Raw genomic sequence first — 20,387 nt, 5'->3', positions numbered from 1 at the left:
ACAGCACTTTTGTCTTGTTTTTTCAGCAAGGATCCCCAAGCCATCTCTAGAGTGGCTCAGCTCCTGAAGGGCTATGTGCTTCTGGGTCATTTTTTTTTATTGGCACATAATAGTTGTATGTATTTGTAGAGTACAGGTGATATTTTCATACATGCATACAATGTGTAATGATGAAATCTGGATAATTGGGATATCCATCACCTCAAACATTTATCATTTATTTGTGTTGGAAACATTCAAAATCTTTCCTTCTTGCTACTTGGAAATATACAATAAATTATTGCTAGCTATAGTCACCCTTCGTGCTAGCAAAGTCTAGAAGTTATTCTTATCTAACTGTATGTTTGTACTCATTGAACAATCCCTCTCCTTTCTCCCCTTTGCACCACTTGCTAGGAGCAGCTATTTTATGTACTACATTCATGAGAGATCCATTTATTCAGATCCCACATATGAATGAGAATGTGCACTATTTGTCTTTCTGTGCCTGGCTTATTAATTTAGTATAATGTCCTCCAGTTTCATCTATGTTGCTGCAAATAATGTGATTATATTCTTTTTATGAATAAATAATATTCTACTATGTATATATACCACAGTTTTTATTCATTCATCTCTTAATGAACACAGTTTGATTTCATCTCTTGGCTATTTTGAATAGTGCTATAATAGACATGAGAGTGCAGATATCTCTTCTATATACTTATTTCCTTTCTTTTGGATAGATACCTAGAAGTGGGATGGGTGGGTTTACGGTAGTTCTATTTTTGTTTTTTTGAGGAATCTCCATACTGTTTTTTATAGTGGCTGGACTAATTTACATTGCCACAAACAGTGTACAAGCATTTTTCTTCAAATCTTTGCCAACATCTGCTCTTCTCATTTCCTTGCCAGCATCTCTGTTTTGATAATAGGCATTTTTAATGGGGTGAGGTGAAATCTCATTGTGGTTTTAATTTTAATTTCCCTAATGATTAATGATATTGAGCATTTTAATGTATCTTTTTGGCTATTTGTATATCTTCTGTTGAGAAATGTCTATTCAGATCTTTTGCTCATTTTTTAAATCAAATTATTTGAGGGTTTTGTTTTTTGTTTTTTGGTTTTTGGTTTTTGGTTTTTTTGCCATTATGTTGTTTGAGTTCTTATACATTCTAGCTATTCTTCTCTTGTCAGATGAATTGTTGCAAATATTTTCTCCCATTCTCTATGTTGTCTCATTTTGTTGAATGTTTCCTTTGCTATACTGAAGCTTTTTAGGTTGATATAATCCCATTTGTCATATTTTGCTTTTGTTTCTTGTGCTTTTGAGGTCTTACTCAAAACATTCTTCCCCATACGAATGGCCTGGAGTATTCTCTTAATGTTTTCTTCTAGTCGTTTCATAAATTCAGGTCTTTAATTTAAGTCTTTATTTCTTTTAGAGTTGATAAGTGAGAGTGGACTAATTTTAATCTTCTGCATGTGAATATTCAGTTTTCTCAGTATCATTTCTTGAAAAGACTATCCTTTTCTCCAAAGGTATTCTTTGTGCCTTTGTTGAAACTGTGTTGGCTGTAAATGCACATACTTACTTCTGGGTTCCATATTCTGTTCCATTAGTTTATGTGTCTGTTTTCATGCCATGCCATCCCTTTTTGGTTACTATACTTTTATAGTATATTTTGAAACCAGGTAGTGTGAACCCTCCAGCTTTGTTCTTTTTACTTAATATTGCCTTGTCTATTCACAGCCTTTTGTGGTTCCACACAACTTTTAGAAATTTTATTTCTATTTCTGTGAAGAATGACATCAGTATTTTGATAAAGATTGTATTGAATCTGTAGATCATTTTGCATAGTATGGACATTTTAACAATATTAATTTTTCATTCCATGAACATGAAATATCTTTCTATTTTTTATGTGCTCCTTCAATGTTTTTATCCATTGAAAAAATTAAGGAAGACACATAAAAAATGAAAAGATATCTCATATTTTATAGTTTTCATTGTAAGGATTGATATTTCATTGATTCAATTAAATTTATTCTTAGGTATTTTATTATACTGCAGCTGTTGAGTATAATAGGACTGCTTTCTTATTTTTCTTTGTACTACTGTGCACCATTTTTTGAATAGTGTATTATTACTCACAATAATCTACTAGTCCCTCTGTCATAGATTATTTTTTTTAAATGTATGTATAAGTCTTTTCTGAGTTCTCTGTTCTGATCTGTTTTTCTATCATACTGGCCTATTTGTCTATCCCTACACAAGTATCACACTCTTTTAATTGTAAAATCTTTATGTTAAATCCTGGTATTTGGTACATGGATCCATTCTAGAGCTGTTCATCAAAATGCTCTTGAAACAATTCTTGACCCTTTGGTTTTGCACATAAATTCTAGAATCTGCTTTTCAATTTTAGTGACAATCTCTGTTGATATTTGATCATGATTTCATTGAAAAGACTGATTAAATTGCAAAAAAAAATTGTTAGACATATAGTCATGTCCAGTTGACTTTTCAATAAGTTCACAAGGCGGGTTTTTGCTCTATTAGAAACTTAGTCCTTGTGTTCCGAATTAATAAAATAAAGTGAGTTAGGACATTAAAACACTTATCCATAGCAATTGTTAAACTGATTAACAATATTATATGATTTTGTCAATTTATACCAATATTATATCTCCAGAAAAGCTAGAGTAGAAGATACAGATAAATTCAGTTTTACTTGGGCAATATCATGGGCTAAATCTAAACCTTTATATACATAACATTGGTTCTAAGCTTTATTTAATCACTGAATTTTTTGAACTAGTTCTCCAAATTAATTTTAGTCCTAGATGCCTCTGTTATAGCATAATTGTAAAATAGATTACCATCGTGATACTTTTAAAACTTCAGCAATTTTTGTAAGAGAACAATGAATCCATAAGAACTAAATATCACATATCTAGTGAACTTAAATGTTGTTTATATTGATAAGTTCAACTTTAAATTAATAAAATCTTTTGAAGATAACTTGTATCTATATTATTATAATTGATAAACTTAGTAAATTTTGGAAAACTCTTTGGAGCTAAGATGGTAACATAACATTAAAATCTGAATGTATTTTCAAGAGCATTCTTAATGAATCAGTGGTAACACAGCATGGAAGAACACAAAGCTAAAACCAATGATGTCCAATGTTTGCTTCAGGCGTCCCCAAACTTTTTACACAGGGGGCCAGTTCACTGTCCCTCAGACCGTTGGAGGGCCGCCACATACTGTGCTCCTCTCACTGACCACCAATGAAAGAGGTGCCCCTTCCTGAAGTGCGGCGGGGGGCCGGATAAATGGCCTCAGGGGGCAGCATGCGGCCCGTGGGCCGTAGTTCGGGGATGCCTGGTATAGAGTTAGCCAGAGGTACATGGCAAGTAAGCATGTCCCAGGCCATAAGACTTGTAATGAAATCAAAAAAACTTCATTGTTTGTCCATAGGTATTCTATGAGGAAATGCATCTGTGATAAGAATTGTAATTTGTGGATATTTTTAAATTCTTAGTTTTTAGTTGTTTCAGAGTAGGTAATTGAAGTTGATCCAGCTAGTTTCTCTTTTTCTTAAAGATGAATTGACAGGGTTTCTGGCAAGAAAATGCTGTTGGATTTATCGTTGAGAATCAGGGATTGAATTAAGGGTGAAATTAGCTGTTTTTGGAGTGGTGGTTTTGATTTTAGGAGTTGGCCTCTGGAATTCCTTGTCATGAAGAACTCTTTGGTAGAAGAGCTAATTCCAGTAGCATTATTCGAGGACAGAGGACACACTCCAGCATAACATAAGGAAGAATGTTCCTAGGCAAGAAAGTCTTTATTTCTGCTTATGCTTTTTTGGCATATGTTACAGATGGCATGGCAGTGATCAAGGTTGGAGATCAAGAAACACAGCACACAGATGAGTGAGCTTCCTTGTTCTTGTTCCAGGGGGATTACCAGGTACGGATTGGTCATTAGCATGAGATTTCTCAAAATTCCCTAAAGCTGGTATGTTAGGTACACATGACACAGACCACATTTCTTGTTGATACAAACATTTTCTAATAAATAATAGGAAACTATCTTCTGTGAAGAATAATAAAAATCGTTGGTCCCTGGGCTGATAGGTTGTAATATATTATTTTTAAGATGTAGTAATATCACACCACATCAGATACTAGGATTAAATACATTGCCAGTATAAAAATTGTATATCTCTTCTTTATCCATTTATCTTGAAATTTATCAGAGGAGAATTATGCTTACATTATAATTTTTGTGATAGGGACATGAAATAAACTAAATAATGTCCTCTTTAACACAGTACAATGCCCCAAATCCTAACTCGATTGCCTTCATCAAGGGTGACATACCTTAAAATATTTGTGTTCAGTGATATTGCCTCATGATGAACAATTGTTCCTGTAGTTAAATTTCTGGATTTGTCTGACCAATATTTCAAGGAATAGGCTGGACTTTTTTGTAAGCTTGGAGTGGCTACCTTGGAAGCAAGGATGATAACCTCTCTTTTTAATACCCATACCAGATCTTCAGCCAGCCAATGCTTCAGCACCTCCAATGATTTATAGAGAGCCATGGTTTTAGAGTTAGATCGGGATTTAAATTCAGATCTGGTACTTACTGCCTGGAGTTTTTAAAACTTTTAGACACGGGTGTTCTTAGTTGGAAAACTGGGATAATCATTGGCAAAATTTTTATTAAATATAGGAAACATAATGTCATGCTTGGAGCATTTTAAGTAGTGAGAAAAAAACTGTTTACTTTCAACTTTGAAGGTCTTTGATGGTAAACAGAATATTTGCTAGATTAAGTTTGAATTCTGTCTTCCATATTTGTGCATGCTTAAATCATTGACCTTGATCCGGTCTGAACTCTGAATTACAGTAGATTCACTTCTGATGAATACAGCATCAGACTTGGAGTTGGAAGACTCTGAATTAATGCTGTCTTCATGACTTCAGGAAACTTACTTCTGTTTTCTATATTTCCGCTTATCTCATCTGTACAATTAGATTTCAAGATCTAACTCACAATATTACATCGAGGATGAAAGGATCCGATATCTTTTATAACTGTAAAGCAATAGACTAGCTATAGAAGCTATTTTGTTAAGGATAGGTAAAATTATTTTCATGACTAATATTAATCTTATAAAGCTTAGACTTCATATAAGGGAACAGTCAACTGCTAGACATATCTGATATAATGATATATATCATTTTAAATACCAAGCCTATATAAATAAAAGAAATTATAATGTCTAAAGTGATTAGGCCATTTCTCTTATAAATAAATAGCACCTCTTAATTGGAAAACCCTAATTTTAGCTATCCTTTTAAAAGGCTATCTAAATTTTTCTTCTTATCAACAATAAGTTAATCAGTAAACCTTGTGTTCTGATTAAAATCTATGGGCATATGTACAATGGATATTTGTGTATATAACTTTTTTGGTATGTTGGTCAGTGAAAACACATCTTGTTAATGAACAGAGTCATGATGTAGGAGTCAGGCGATTTAGTTTTTGGACCACTCTTTCTCATCAACTGCTAGTGTGACCTTTGTCAAATCACAGAAATTCACTGGGTCTTTAGCATTAAACATAAAAGACTTATAGATATTTTACCTTTTGAAGAGATGTGAGGGAGAGACTGAATATTAAGAAACCATAGTTTCTTAAGGCTTGGAAATGGGAGATGAGGCCACATTATATAAGCAGTGATAAGCTGGGTATGTTGTATGAGATGGAAATCCAAGAATTAGAATCAAGGATGTGACACTAATCACAGTAAATGAAAAAAAGAAGTGAGACCAAAAGTGGATAAATCATAGCAGAAAAGAATTAGGTATTAGGGCACCTCCCTTGCCTGTAAGCCAATTACAAGGCTTTAAGAAGGGTTTAGAAATACATAGTGTTCATGACATTCGTCAGCTTTTTAACAGTTGTATTTTGTTATTTCTTCTCTCCTTTTTACAAATATTCACTTGTATCTAATTTTGTACTTATAATCTTACATTCCTTCTTAAAATTGTATAAGTTTTAGACCTTAAAAAACCTGCATTCATTCCTGCATGAGATGTTGTCTTTATTGGTGGAGAACTGATGTGAAGTAGTAATATACTGAAAAGGTGGATGGAGGTGACAAACAGGAAGTTCAGAGAGATGGTTGTTGCGAAGGAGTAGAAGTGAAAATTTTAGAAATACTGGAAATAATGCAGAATACAAATAGAACAAAATATTTATTTAGTAACCACACTGTACAAGTACATCCTAAAATGATAGAGAACGATATGGTTTTTCCTTGCTTTCAAGATGCCTACAGCCCAGAAATGGAGTAGATGCAAGATAGCCATTGTAACGGGAGAGTTGGATCAGAGTCTTAAATATTTTATAAAAATATGAAATAAATATGAAGAACTAGGACAAAGATAGTTTTAATGGAAGTAAAGTAAATTCTTTTTTTTTTTTTTTTTTTTTCTTGAGACAGGGTCTCACTCTGTCACTCAGGTTGGAGTGCAGTGGCACAATCACTACTCACTGTATCCTCAATCTCCTGGTCTCAAGTGATCCTCCTACCTCAGTTTCCCAAGTAGCTGGGATCACAGGCATGTGCTACGACATGTGCTATTTTTAAAAAAAAATTTTTGTAGAGACAGGGGTGTTGCCTAGCTGGCCCTGACCTCCTGGGCCAAACAATCCTCCTGCGTCAGCCTCCCAAAATTCTGGGATTACAGGCTTGAGCCATCACACATGGCCCAAAACTCTTTTTTTAAATTAATGATGTTTGTCTTCCTTTTAAGTTTGATATATGTATTCTTTTAGCTTCACTGAAAGAAAATACAGAAATAAAGAAATGCAGAATACATTGGTTGACTCTGCATGCATTGGAATGAATACCATGACTAAATGGAGATAATGGATTTTTTCCCCCACCCTAAAGAATTCCAGATAACTTTCAGGTAGTTTCTAAGAGCAGACTATAAGCTACTGAGGGCAAGACACTTTACAGAACTATACAGATCTTTTAAGGTTTTCATTTATTTTAATTAAATTTTAATAGTTCAGCATAGTTATGGAGTATATTCCAGTTACAATTATAAGTGCTGAAGTCGAAACAGCCTGCAAGAATGCAAGTTTTTGCTTCTGCACTCAAGAAATTCATATTAAAGGTGTGTGTGTTTGTGTGTGTGTGTGTGTGTGTGTGTAAAATTTCACTGAGACTATGTGTGTGTAAAATTTCACTGAGAGTAGTGAAAGAAAATAAGATTTCTTTGTTTTCTCTTAAGCTAGTTTTGTTTCCTTTTACATTCTACTCATTTGCCAGATCCTAGTCACTGTCAGCACTTGAGTTTGCTGAATGCTATCACTGAGTCATTCGTTTCTTCAATAGGTTTGTTTAGTATATATCATATAAAGCAATTTCTCTTCTTGGACATGTGAGGGCTTCAGTGAAGAAAGCATGGGTTTTACATTCCAATAGCTAAGACAGATAATAACAAATAATATCATATATGTTAAATATATTTTATATATAATATATTAAATATAATATGTTAGGTGCTAATAAATGCTAAAGAGAAAAATATAGCAAGGAGGGTGGGTATAACATATAGGAAGATGTGGTTGCAATTTGAGATGAGGTGGTAAGAGGAAGCCTTGGCAAGAAGGCAAAAATTCAGCCAAGACACCAAGGAGGTGAAAGAATGATCCAGGAGTTATCTTGCATTATAGGCAAAGAAATGAAAAAGACACAAATGTCCAAAGCAAGAGCATGCCTGGTGTGTGCCAAGAACAGCAAGACAGAAAAGAAGCCAACATGGCTGAAACTGGGTAAACACATGAGCGAGCAGATACCAAAACTCAGAGAAGTAGCAGAGGTCAAATCTTGTGGGGTATTGTAATGACTTTAATTTCTACTAATGTGAGATGAGAAGCCATTGACCTGACATAAGCTGAATGATGTTTAAATGGGATCATTCTTACTGCTGTATTAAGAATAGTTTGAAAGGGGTAAAGAGTAGAAGCAAGGAGAGTTTCTAAGAATATATACAAATTAAGACCAAGGTGGGAACAGGGAGGTGTTGACAAATAGTTATATGTATAATAGATATACATATACATCAACACAACAGTATATTTAATTTAGTTAATGAAAATGTTCTCAACATGTTCATTCATTTGTTAGGTATTCACATTTATAAACCAAAATTCTTTCACCATTTTAAAAAACTTAAACCCTACATAATACAGCAAGCCAGTGGAGTGTTTTGCATCTAAGTCTTACATCTTATTTTAAATTAACACAACAAATACACATATTTTGGTAGAAATTATACCATTTAAATGTACATTTGTGTGGTTCTTTTTTTGAGACAGAGGCTGGAGTGCAATGGCACAATCTTGGCTCACTGCAACCTCCGCCTTCCAGGCTCAAGCAATTCTCCTGCCTCAGCCTCCCGAGTAGCTGGGATTACAGGTGCTGACCACCATGCCTGGCTAATTTTTGTATTTTTAGTAGAGGTGGGTTTCACCATGCTGGCCAGCCTGGTCTTCAGCTCCTGACCTCAGGCGATCCGCCTGCCTTGGCCTGCCAAAGTGCTGGGATTACGGGTGTGGGATTACCCTGTGCCAGCATTTGTGTGTTTCTATAGGTGGCAGTTTAATATTTTTTTATTTCTGTCATTTGTAATTTGCATCTCAGTAGGATAAAGGACAGCTAAAAGCCACAATTTTAGTGTTTATGATGGAAAATCATTCTGTCATCCTTCTTTATGAAAATTATATCTGTGTCAATATTACTTTAAGTATGAGAACAAATGTGAATAAAATCTCTCAGTATTTTAGAGTGTTTAAACAGTTTGCGTTAATAAACTGTGGAAAAAATGAATTTAAATACTATATTGATTCCAAGAACTTACTCTCAGCAGTCCTACTTTTTCATCATGATAATACTTTCTGAAAATTTTATTTAATGTAAGAATTCAGAATCAATTGCTATTTTGAATTTTTATCTTCTTTTTTTAAAAAATCTTAACCATCCGCCGGCCTTCCAGTCTGTCTTTGATTTTATCCATTCTTTCATTCAGCAAATTGTCATTCATTAATATCTCCATTGTCACAATAGAGACAATTACATAAATGAATAATTAAAATATAATATCTTGAGGGTAACAATAGAAGCATGTACAAGAAACATAGAAAACAGAAAAGAAACTGACACTAACCTGCTGAAATTGGAGGAGAAATGCATACATTCTCTCCAAATGGCAAAATGTTATTAAAATAATGTTCTAATTATTATAAACCTTTCCTCCTATATCTTAATATTATCAAATGAATTAAGTCAAAATACAATGGTAGCTATATAAGCCTTCCACAACATATGCCAGCTATACAAACTCATCTCTATCCATTCCCACCTCCCATCTCCACACCCACCAGCCCCACTCTGATCCCAGAGCCATGATTTTATTTTCCTTCTGTAAGCATTTGTTCATGATCTTCCTACTTTATAGTAAGCGTAATCATTTCAGAAATTATAACCAATTAATACAAGTTACCCAGAATTTAGTACCCTCTTTGGTGCATACTGAATAAATATTTGTAGACTTGATGTGATTTTTTTTATTATTCAATATATTTATTTATACTGATTATGTGCTTACACCTAAGATATTAGCTATAAAATAGCCCGAAGTTTATAATTCAATATTCGGTATAACTTAAACATTAAAAAAGCCTTTATAATACCAGAATTACTTAACTTAGATGATGGCTTTTTATACTGCCACTAAATGTGGTTTCTAAAACTGGGGCAGGGAGGGAGGTTATTGTAAAAATGGGGATTTACTTACCTTATCTATTTTACTTAATTGCTGTGAAGATAAAATGTGAAAAAAAAAATGGGCAAAATAACTTTTTTGTGTGTGAGTCCTGTATTGGTGCTCTTTATTAATACCAGATGTATTAAGACAAGTAAAATGGGTTAAATTTTACTCCTTTTAACTGAAATGACCACCAATCGGATAGTATGCATATGAAAACCCTCTATAATTCATTTAAAACTATATTACCATTACATTTACAGTTATGATCTTATTTGCGATTAGAGAAATAATTTCTCTACATGAATATTAGAAAACTGGAGGAAAGTAGCTAGGTTTTGTTCTATTCAGCTGGCAGATATTGCTGTTAAACTGTTTTCTTCTTAGCCAATTCTTATTTTTCAATGGAAAATCAATTGCAGGATGTTGTATACACTCTAATATTGATTGATAGCATTTGAAATTGAACTCTATTTATTAAAGAAATTGATAACTTTATAAATGGAATTCAGCAATCAAATGACATTTGTTATTTATTAAACAACTACCAAGTCAAAGAGAATTATTTGCTAATTCTTTGTTGTGATATAAAGAAGGGAATATTGGCACTTTTTGTGAAATAACTTGACACGTAATTTTATTTCTTTGAAGATTCTCTCAGGATGATAAAACAGTTACAAATTTTTTTATTGTTTGAACTGGCTTCTCTTGACACTTCTAATTATGAAAGAATTATGTTTCAACTTTATCCTTTTAATTTAGATTATATCATTCGTAACAATCATATAGCATAATTGGCTCCAAAATAAGCAAAGTACAACTTTTTTAATTTTTTATTTTTGTGAATAAATAGTAGGTATATATATTTATGAGGTAAATGACGTGTTTTGTTACAGATATGCAAAGAGCAACAAGCACATCATGGAGAATAACATATCCATGCCCTCAAGCACTTATCCTTTGAGTTACAAACAATACAGTTATACTCATTAGGTTATTTTGAAATATACAATTAAATTATTACCGACTATAGTTACACTATTGTGCCATTGAATAGTAGGTGTTATTTATTTTATTTTTTGTACCCTTCACCATTCCCACCTCCCTTCCAACCCCCTACTACCATTTTCAACCTCTAGTAACCATCCTTCTACTCTCTACATCCACGAGTTCAATAGTTTTGATTTTAGATCCCACAAATAAGTGAGAACATGTGATGTTTATCTTTTGTGCCTGGCTTATTTCACGTAACATGATGATCTCCAGTTCCATCCATGTTGTTGCAAATGACTGGATCTCTTTCTTTTTTATGGCTGAATAGTACTTCATTGTATATGTGTACCATATTTCCTTTATTTATTCATCTGTTGTTGGACAGTTAGTTGCTTACAATTCTTAGCTGTTGTAAACAATGTAGCAACAAACATAGGAATACAGATATCTCCTCAATAAACTGATTTCCTCTCTTTTGAATATATGCCCAGCAGTGGGATTGCTGGCTCATATGGTAAATAAGTTTTTAATTTTCTGAGGAACCTCCAAATTGTTCTCCATATTGATTGTACCAATTTATACTCCCATCAACAGTGGACAAGGGTTCTCTTTTCTCCACATCCTCATCAGCATTTGCTATTGCCTGTCTTTTGGACCTAAGCCATTTTAACTGGGGTGAAATTATATCTCATTGTAGTTTTGATTTTCATTTATTTTGTGATCAATGATCTTAAGCACCTTTTCATATATCTGTTTCAAAACACCAATTTTTTGTTTTGCTTATCTTTTGTATTTTTATCATTTTGATTTCATTTATTTCTGCTCTGATCTTTATTATTTGTTTTCTTCTAATTTGAGGTTTGGTTTGCTCTTGCTTTTCTAGTTCTTCAAGATGCATCATTAGATTTTTCATTTCAAGAGTTTTCTCTTTTTGATATAGGCACTTATAGCTATAAAATTTCCTGTTAGTGCTGCTTTTGCATGGATTTTAGTATGTTTTTCCATTATCATTTGTTTCAAGAAAGTTTACAATTCCCTTCTAAATTTCTTCATTGATCCACTGGTCATTCAGGAGCATATTGTTTAATTTCCATGTATTTGAATCATTTCTAACATTCTTCTTGTTATTAATTTCTAGATTTATTCCATTGTGGTAGGAGAAAATACTTGATGATTTTTCATTGTTTGAATGTCTTAAAACTTGTTTTGTGACCTAACATATGGTCTATCCTTGAGAATGATTCATGTGCTGAGGAAAAGAGTGCATATTCTGCAGCTCTTGGATGAAATGTTCTGTAAGTATCTATTACATCGATTTGGTCTATAGTGTAGATTAAGTCTGATGTTGCTTTGTCTGATTTTCTGCTGAAAATGGGATTTTGAAGTCTTAGCTATTATTGTAATGGAGCCTATCTCTCTTTTCAACTCTAACAATATTTCCTTTACATATCTGGTTGATCCAATGTTGGGTGCATATATATTTACAATTGTTACATTATCTTGCTGAATTGACCTCTTTGTCATTATACAGTGACCTTCTTTGTCTCTTCTTATAGCTTTTGTCTTAAAATCTACTCTGTCTAAGTATAGCGACTCCATGTATTTGATTAGTTTCCAAAATTTTTCCTATTATTACTTTCTAGGATTTTATTTTGGTTTCCACTGGTTTTTATCTTCCTCCATCCCTTTATTTTCAATCTATATATGTCTTTACAGGTTAAGTGTCCTCTGCTTCCACTTTAAGGTCAATAACTCTTAATTTTGCCCTTTGGAGGCATTTTCTAGATCCTATAGATATGCTTTATTTTTTTAATTCTCCCTCTTTTTTGGTCTTCTCAGAGTATGTTAAAATAGCTTGCCTTGAAGCTCACTAACCCTTTATTTTGCTTGATTAAGTCTGCTTTTAAAGACCTCTCATGCATTATTCACTTATATCTATTGCATTTTTCAGCTCCAGAATTTCTGCTTGATTCCTTCAGTTATTTCATATTCTATTAAATTTATCTAAGAGAATTCCGAATTTATTCTCTGTGTTCTCGGGTTACTTTGCATTTCCTCAACAGATATTTTTTAATTCTTTGTCTAAAAGGTCACACATCTCTGTTTCTCCAGGATTGGTTCCTGGTTTTTATTTAGTTCATTAGGTGGTGTCATGTTTTCCTGTCTGGGCATTGAAGAGTTAGGTATTTAATATCGTCTTTACTCTCTGGGCTCTTTCGTAGTTGTCCTTTTGGGAAGTCTTTCCAGATATTTCAAAAGACTTGGTGTTATGATATAAGCTGTATCTGCTTTAGGGGGCACCTGAAGCCCAGTAATGCTGTGGTTCTTGCAGACTTGGGGAAGTACCACGTTGATGGTCTAGCACAAGATCTGGGAGAATTCTCTGGATTACCAGGCAGAGACTCTTGTTCTCTTCCCTTACTTTCTCCCAAACATAAAGTCTCTCTCTCTGTTCTGAGCCACTTAAAGTTGGGGATTGAGTGACACAAGTACCCTTATGGCAAACATCACTATGGCTACACTGGGTCAGACCCGAAGACAGTACAGCACTGGATCTTTCCCAAGGCCTGCTGTAACCACTTCCTGGCTACTACTGCCTGTTCACTAACGGCCCTGGAACTCTACAATTAGCAGGTGACAAAGCTGGCCAGGCCTGCATCTTTCCCTTCAGCATTGTGAGGTCCACCAGACCCCAGGTGAGTCCAAAAGTGCCATCCAAGAGTCAGGAGTCAAAAATCATAGAAATCTACCTGGTGTTCTATTGTACTGCCGCTAAGCTGGCATTCAAACAGCAAGATGCAATCCTTCCCACTCTTCCTTGCCTTTTCCAAAGGTAGGGGAGTAAAGCTTCACCCCATAGACATAACATCATATCTCTGTGGTCCCACATGAATTTCAAGATTATTTTCTATTTCTGTGAAAAATGACGTTGGAATTTTGGTAAGGGTTGCATTTAATCTACAGATCACTTTGGTTAGCATGGACATTTTAATGATATCAATTCTTCTGATCCGTAGGCACAGAATTTTTTTTATTGGTGTATTTTTTAGTTTCTTTCATCAGTATTATCATATTCAGTGCATAGATCTTTTACCTTCTTGGTTAAATGTATTCCCAAACAGCTTTTTGTAGCTATCATATGTAAGATTTTAAAATTTCTTTTTCAGATAGTTTGTCAGTGCATGGAAGTGCATAATATAGGCTGTGTATAGTATAAGCTGATTTTTATATGTTGATTTTATATCCTGTAACTTTACTGAATTTGTTTATTAATTGTTTTGGTGGAGTCTTCACTGTTTTCCATATATAAGATCATGTTATCTGCAAATAGACAATTTTACTTTTTCCTCTCCAATATGGATGTATTTTACTTCTTTTTCTTTCCTAATACTCTGGGTAGGACTTCCAGTACTATATAGATGGAATTAGTGAGAATGAATACCCATGTCTTAGAGGAAAACTTTCAGCTTTTCATCATTGAGTATGATGTAAGTTGCAGATTTGTCAGACATGGCCTTTAATATTTTGAGGTATATTCCTTCTATTTAACATGAGAAAATGTTGAATTTTGTCAAATGTTTTTCTACATTTATTGAGATGATCACCATTTTTTGTTCTACATTTTTTAAATGTGTAGCCCATGTATTGATTTATGTATGTTAAAACCTTGCTGCATCCAGTGATAAATCCCACTTGATCATTTTAATGTGCTGTTGAATTCAGTATGCTAGTATTTTATTGAGGAGTTTTGTATCTATGTTCATCAGGGATATTGGCCTGTAATTTTCCTTTGAAGCATCCTTGTCTGGCCTTGGTATCAGGTAATAATGTTGGCCTTATACAATGAGTTTGGAAGTGTTCCTTCCCCTTCAATAATATTAATCGTTAATTAACATTTTTCTACACAGTAACTGACCATATTGCATTATTTCTTGTGAAGCATACTTTTAATATTTGGGTTATGATAAAAAAAACTCTCTCCTTCTTTGTCAGAAGAAACATTTTATTTTCTTAGACTATAGGATGAATATATTTGAATTTTCCTTTTACTCTTAAATTTTGATTAAGAGATTTTTTTTCTTGTAACTTTTTTTCAGAAATATAATTTCCTTTTTGTCTCATTTTACACATGATTTAAAGTTATAATATAATCTAAGCAAGCTTCTGGGAATTTTCTCTGTCAAATGATATTTATTATCCTTATATCTGTGCTCAGTGGAGATGATGGTGGCAATGATTATGATTTTGCCACTAGGTCAGATGGCATTTACATTTGTTAGGAAATACTTTCTTAGTATAAAGTGGTGATATTTTATGTTGAAATATATTGTCTGAGTAGTAAGATACATTAAAGTAACAATTTAAAAGGAACAGTACAGAATATGTGAATATCATAAAGGTTATAAACAGAACTGAAGTTAAAGTATTAATAATTCAGTAAGGATACTTAAAGCAGAGGAGGAAATAGTTAAGGCAAGTGTTTCTCATTCCTAAGTACATCAACTACCCTAGCTTCCTAAGTTCGTTGAATTAATTATGCATTTCTATGCAATCCACATAGTATTGGTTTAGTTAGTTATTGTTAACTGGTTATGATATTCATAAGATTTGATAGTATTTTAGTCTGTGTTCTGCTGCTATGACAGAATACCAGAGACTGAATAATTTATAAAGAAAAGTCATTTATTTCCCAAAGTTCTTCAGGCTGATAAGTCTAAGATCACAGTACTGGCATCTTGGAAGGACCTTCTTGCTGTGTCATAAAATAGTAAAAAGGTGTGCTGTTTCAAGTAAGCATACAGGACAGAGTAAGGAATCAGGTTGAACTCATGCTTTGTATCTGGAACCCACTTTTGGGATATGTAATCATTGATTCAGCTTACTGCTGATTCAACCTACTCCTGAAATAATAGCATTAATCCATCCATTAGGGCTCCACTGCATCATCTCTTAAAGGCCCTAACCATAACAATGGCAATTAAATTTCAACATGAGTTTTTGAGGAGGCATTCAAACCATAGCAGGGTATTAATATGTTAATATCATTTTATTAGAAAGTTAGTAAAAAGCATCCATTCTGGGCATTCTAACAAATAAATTGTGATATTAAACTAGGAAGAATGAGATGATGACATTACATACCTATTATTGGATAACTCCACATATAACATTATTTGCTAGGAGTTAATTGAATTATACTAATATGCTCATATCCCTTATTCTGCCTCATTCAGCCACTTTCTGATTCAATGTGTTTCAAATAACACATAGAAAGCAAAACATAATGAACTGTACCTATAAAGTGACTTCTAGCATCTATGGCAATCTTTCAAGGAAATACTGGACTGGATTGTTCTAGTGATCATAGTCAATAGAAACTGAATCCTATCATGATAATCCTCTTACAGGTTGGTCCACAAATCGTGGCTAATTATATTCCCTTATTCACACTAAGTATGTTTAAAAAGCATTTACTTGCAACAGTCATATTTGAGTGCAAGAATTATTACTTTTTATGTAAATCAAATGTAATCAATTCTAATCTTTCTTTCATCTGTTGGTGGGAAATTGAATTGCATTCATCATTTGGTGTTTCCTGCCTGCATGCTTTGAGCAACTTCCCTGTGAGGGTATTACACGTTTTAGAACACTGGAGTTTTGGTCTCTGTACATCAATCCATGTCACTAAGAGTGTCATATCAAAGCCAGTACACTTCCCGGATAATAAGTGGCTCCCTTAATTGTGCCCAATTTTTCACAAGAGTAGTTTTGCCTACATTGAGAGTCACAGAATCTAGTGTACAACTTTCTAAAGGCACCTCTTGTTAATTTTTATTTGAAAAAACATGCTAGACATCTTCTGTAGACAATATAAGCAAGGAGGATGCTGGTCCCTACTTTCTTTGGAACTTCCAACTACCATCTCCCTAGCACTGACTCTACACCTCCTATTCTTTTCATCCTTCTTACATTATTTTCCTTCCCAGTAAGGTTCAGCATAATTTTCCATTAATGTGCCCGGAGAAATATGGTACTGGCTTCTGTTCTGGGAGTGAGATGGGGAAAAGTGATAAGAGACCCAGTCAAATTGTATTTATTTCTCATCATAATCAACTTTCTCTTCCTTCAATAATGTCTTCAGTTTTTGCATGTACAAGTCTCCAAATAATATCAGCATATAGATAATTAATACAATATCTAAATTATCAGGTTTTGTTGTAATTTAAATGGCATTACAAATAATATTTGTTATTTGTGTGAAGTTTCACATATTTGAACATAGTTTGCCTTCAGGTGGGCTAGCATGTAGGTTTAGTTGGTAGAAGTTGAATGAGTTTTCCTATTCACTGATAATATGAGTTGGGCTGGGAGATGGTTGGAGTTCATATTTCTGACTACCATTAACTGTGGGACATTAGAAAAGTTATGTCACCTCTTAGATGTCACATTTTTAATATATAGTATAACAGATTAAAACTAGAGCACTTATAAGGATCTTGCTTGCTATATGACGTTAGTCTATAAAATGATTATGCTTTATGCTTTTACAACACATTTGATTCATGAAATTCTTTTGAACAATATTTTTATTGTTAACCATTAATACTGTAATATTTAGAAGAATCTGTTTATTTTACAATTACACTTTTGTGCAATTGGAGCTAAATCTATTTTAGATATGTGAGTAAAGAAGTCATTGATTCTAAATACTTTCAATGTGCTCAGACTTAGAAAAGAAATACCAGTCAGCTCAGACCATTCATCTGTAGTCTTTGGTATTTCTTAAATTTCTTTTATTCAAAATGTGATGAAAATTTTTTAAATATGTAAATTTATTTCATTTTGGAGTTTATATTGGAAGCCATACTTTGCTAATTTTAATTGCTTGTTCTTCACAAAATTTGAGATTGAAAGGAGGTTCGTGGAAAGTAAATTATCCAAGATCACAACCCAAATCAATGAAAGTTTAAAATATAGAATTTATCTTCTTTAATTCTAACCTATTTAAAAAGATATCCATGCTGTATAACATTTCTCTAAAGAATTTTTGTCAACAGTCCTGCTCAAAGATGGAAACAGAGTATATTATCATGGCATATAAATTTGTGTAACAATCTGTTACATTCATTTTATATTCAATATAAAAATACACTGACTTAAGGCAAAAGAGTAGAATGTTCTTGCAAATCTCCTATATATGTATTTTATTGCTACTGAAATTTGGAAGAATATTCATTTATAAAATTTGCATTAAAATTTTTAATGAGTTTAAAATTCTATTATCTTCATATTGAGAGATAAGATTATGATGTATTACATTTTTTAAGTGTATACTTTAATGGGGTAAAATTTTGGTATTTTGCTTTTAAATCAACTTTGGGTTTAGTGGCATTAGTGATAAATATTTTATTTGCTTGGCATGTAGATTTAAACCAAATTTAGATTCAGACTGCAGACTGAATGTCCCAAGCTGAGTTAACCAACCCAAATGTAGTCAATGTAACAAATGTAACAATGCCGAGAGAAAATAAACTAGGTAATGAGGACACCATTGGAGCCCTGGGGAGACAAGACCAATCCAAAGAACCTGGACAACTGCCACAGAGAGGGCCGTGAGAAGAGGTGTAGGAAGTGCAAAAATGAAAACTTAGATGACATGATTTCTATGCTTCGGAAAGTTTTACTATATATGTAAAGTACAGCTATAGATAAGGAAAATAATTAAGAATAAAATGGAAATTTTAGGATCCTAAAGTTCTTTTTTAAATTTCTTATATAAACCTTCAGCTAAAAAATGTGTATTTACAAGTTATAAACAAGCAGTTGTTTCGTGTTTCCCGTTCTATCATAGTCACAGTATTCGCCGTCGTAGGATGGAAATAAAACTAGAGCAGTCATCAAGCAAGTACAGTCCCCTTGAGGGAGTCAAGCATGGAGGATTAACCAACTTGCTCAAGGGCAAAACAACTAGTAAATAACCAAACTGCATGTGAACACAATTTGATAAGGGTGAAAAGAGAATATCAACAGTCAGCTACCAACGGCAAGATGGCTCATAAAACACATTTCTGATACAGAAAATATCTATATAAAAAGTATATATTCTGTGTATTGAGAGATAGGCAAATGTTAATTTTTAATGCTAAATATTACACAGAGCTCTATTTGAAAGCATTATTCCTATAGTTGGTGGGTAAAAAATATAGTTTTTAAACCAATTAAGATTTCATTTTCAATAAAATGAAATTCAGAGTACCTTCATTCCAGTACATCTCAAGAAGCAATGTCCTAGTTAATAGCAATTGTTCTTAGGCCCTCATTCAGGTTGTGATATAACTTTAAACTCACAATTCATGTAAATCAGGGAGACAGGGTGTATCTAAAGGTACCTATTGAATAGAACCTGGAGAATGGTGAGGGGGCTAGAAGGCAGACTGAGTCTACTTTGATAAAAAGAAGGTCCATTTTTATACATTTTGGATATCTAGGCTCTATTTTAAGTTTTTTTTGAACCATAAGTACAAAAAATAAAAATAATAGCAATAATAATAAATAGCAATATTATTATGTGATTAGCTCTTCAACACAACAGTTTTCAACTTCAAAATTTTATAAATGGGTAAGGAAAATGTATATCTATATACCATGGAATTCAATTCAGCCATAAAAAGGAATGAGATCTCATCATCTGCAGCAACATGGCTGGAATTGGAGGACATTATATTAGATGAAATAAGTTAGGCATAGAATGTAAAATATTGCATGTTCTCCCTCCATATGTAGGAGCTAAAAGTGTTGATTTCATAGAGAATAAAATGATGGCTGCCAAAGGCTGGGAAGGATTTGAAGCAGGGTATGAAAAGAGGTTGGTTAATGGGTACAAAAATACAGTTGGAGAGAAGAAATAAGATCCAGTGTTTAGTGGGGGGTGGGGGTGGGGAGGAGACTAGGAAAGGAACATCGGGGGATAAGGAGTAGGGGAGGGATAACATGGGGAGAAATGCCAGATATAGGTGAAGAGGATAGAGGTAGCAAACCACATTACCATGTATGTACCTATGCAAAAATCCAGCATGTTCTTCACATGTACCCCAGAACCTAAAATGCAATAATATATATATATATATAACAAAAAAAAGATCCAGTGTTTAATACATAGGAGGGTGAATATATTTAACAATAACATATTAGTCAGGGTTCTCTAGAGAGACAGAACTAATAAGATGTATGTATATATGAAAGGGAATTTATTAAGGAGAATTTATTCACATGATCACAAGGTAAAGTCATATGATAGGCTGTCTGCAAGTTTAGGAGCAAGGTAGCCGGTAGCGGATCAGTTCGAGTCCCAACGCCTCAAAAGTCGGAAGCCAACAGTACAGCCTTTAGTCTGTGGCCAAAGGCCAGGGAGTCCCTGGCAAACCACTGGTGTACATCCAAGTGTGCAAAAGCTGTAGAACGTGAAGTCTGATGTTCAAGGGCAGGAAGCTTCCAGCACAGGAGAAAAATGAAGGCCATAACACTCTGCAAGTCTGCTCTTTCCAACTTCC

The 20,387-nt window shown here is 33.5% G+C and overlaps 1 protein-coding gene across 10 annotated transcripts in view; it reads left to right on the top strand.

Annotated features, from left to right (window-relative positions):
• The window catches only part of PCLO (piccolo presynaptic cytomatrix protein), a 412,268-nt gene that overhangs the window by 288,625 nt on the left and 103,256 nt on the right, over nt 1-20,387 (top strand). For 2 of the 10 annotated variants that reach the window (XM_074379340.1, XM_074379339.1), the window contains exon 11: nt 3,870-3,958. The exons of 7 other annotated variants lie outside the window; for them this stretch is intronic. In XM_074379340.1, the coding sequence (XP_074235441.1) occupies nt 3,870-3,925 (56 nt within the window). In that variant the 3' untranslated portion in view covers nt 3,926-3,958. Of the gene's footprint in view, nt 1-3,869; nt 19,752-20,387 lie in introns of those variants that run through there. One more of the 10 variants, XM_074379338.1, reaches the window with a different exon arrangement.

This window comes from Saimiri boliviensis, chromosome 10 (genome assembly GCF_048565385.1).
Source record: "Saimiri boliviensis isolate mSaiBol1 chromosome 10, mSaiBol1.pri, whole genome shotgun sequence".
In the NCBI taxonomy this organism is placed as follows: domain Eukaryota; kingdom Metazoa; phylum Chordata; class Mammalia; order Primates; family Cebidae; genus Saimiri; species Saimiri boliviensis.
Note: the sequence above shows the minus strand (reverse complement) of the source record. Positions and strands in the feature narration are given on the sequence as shown.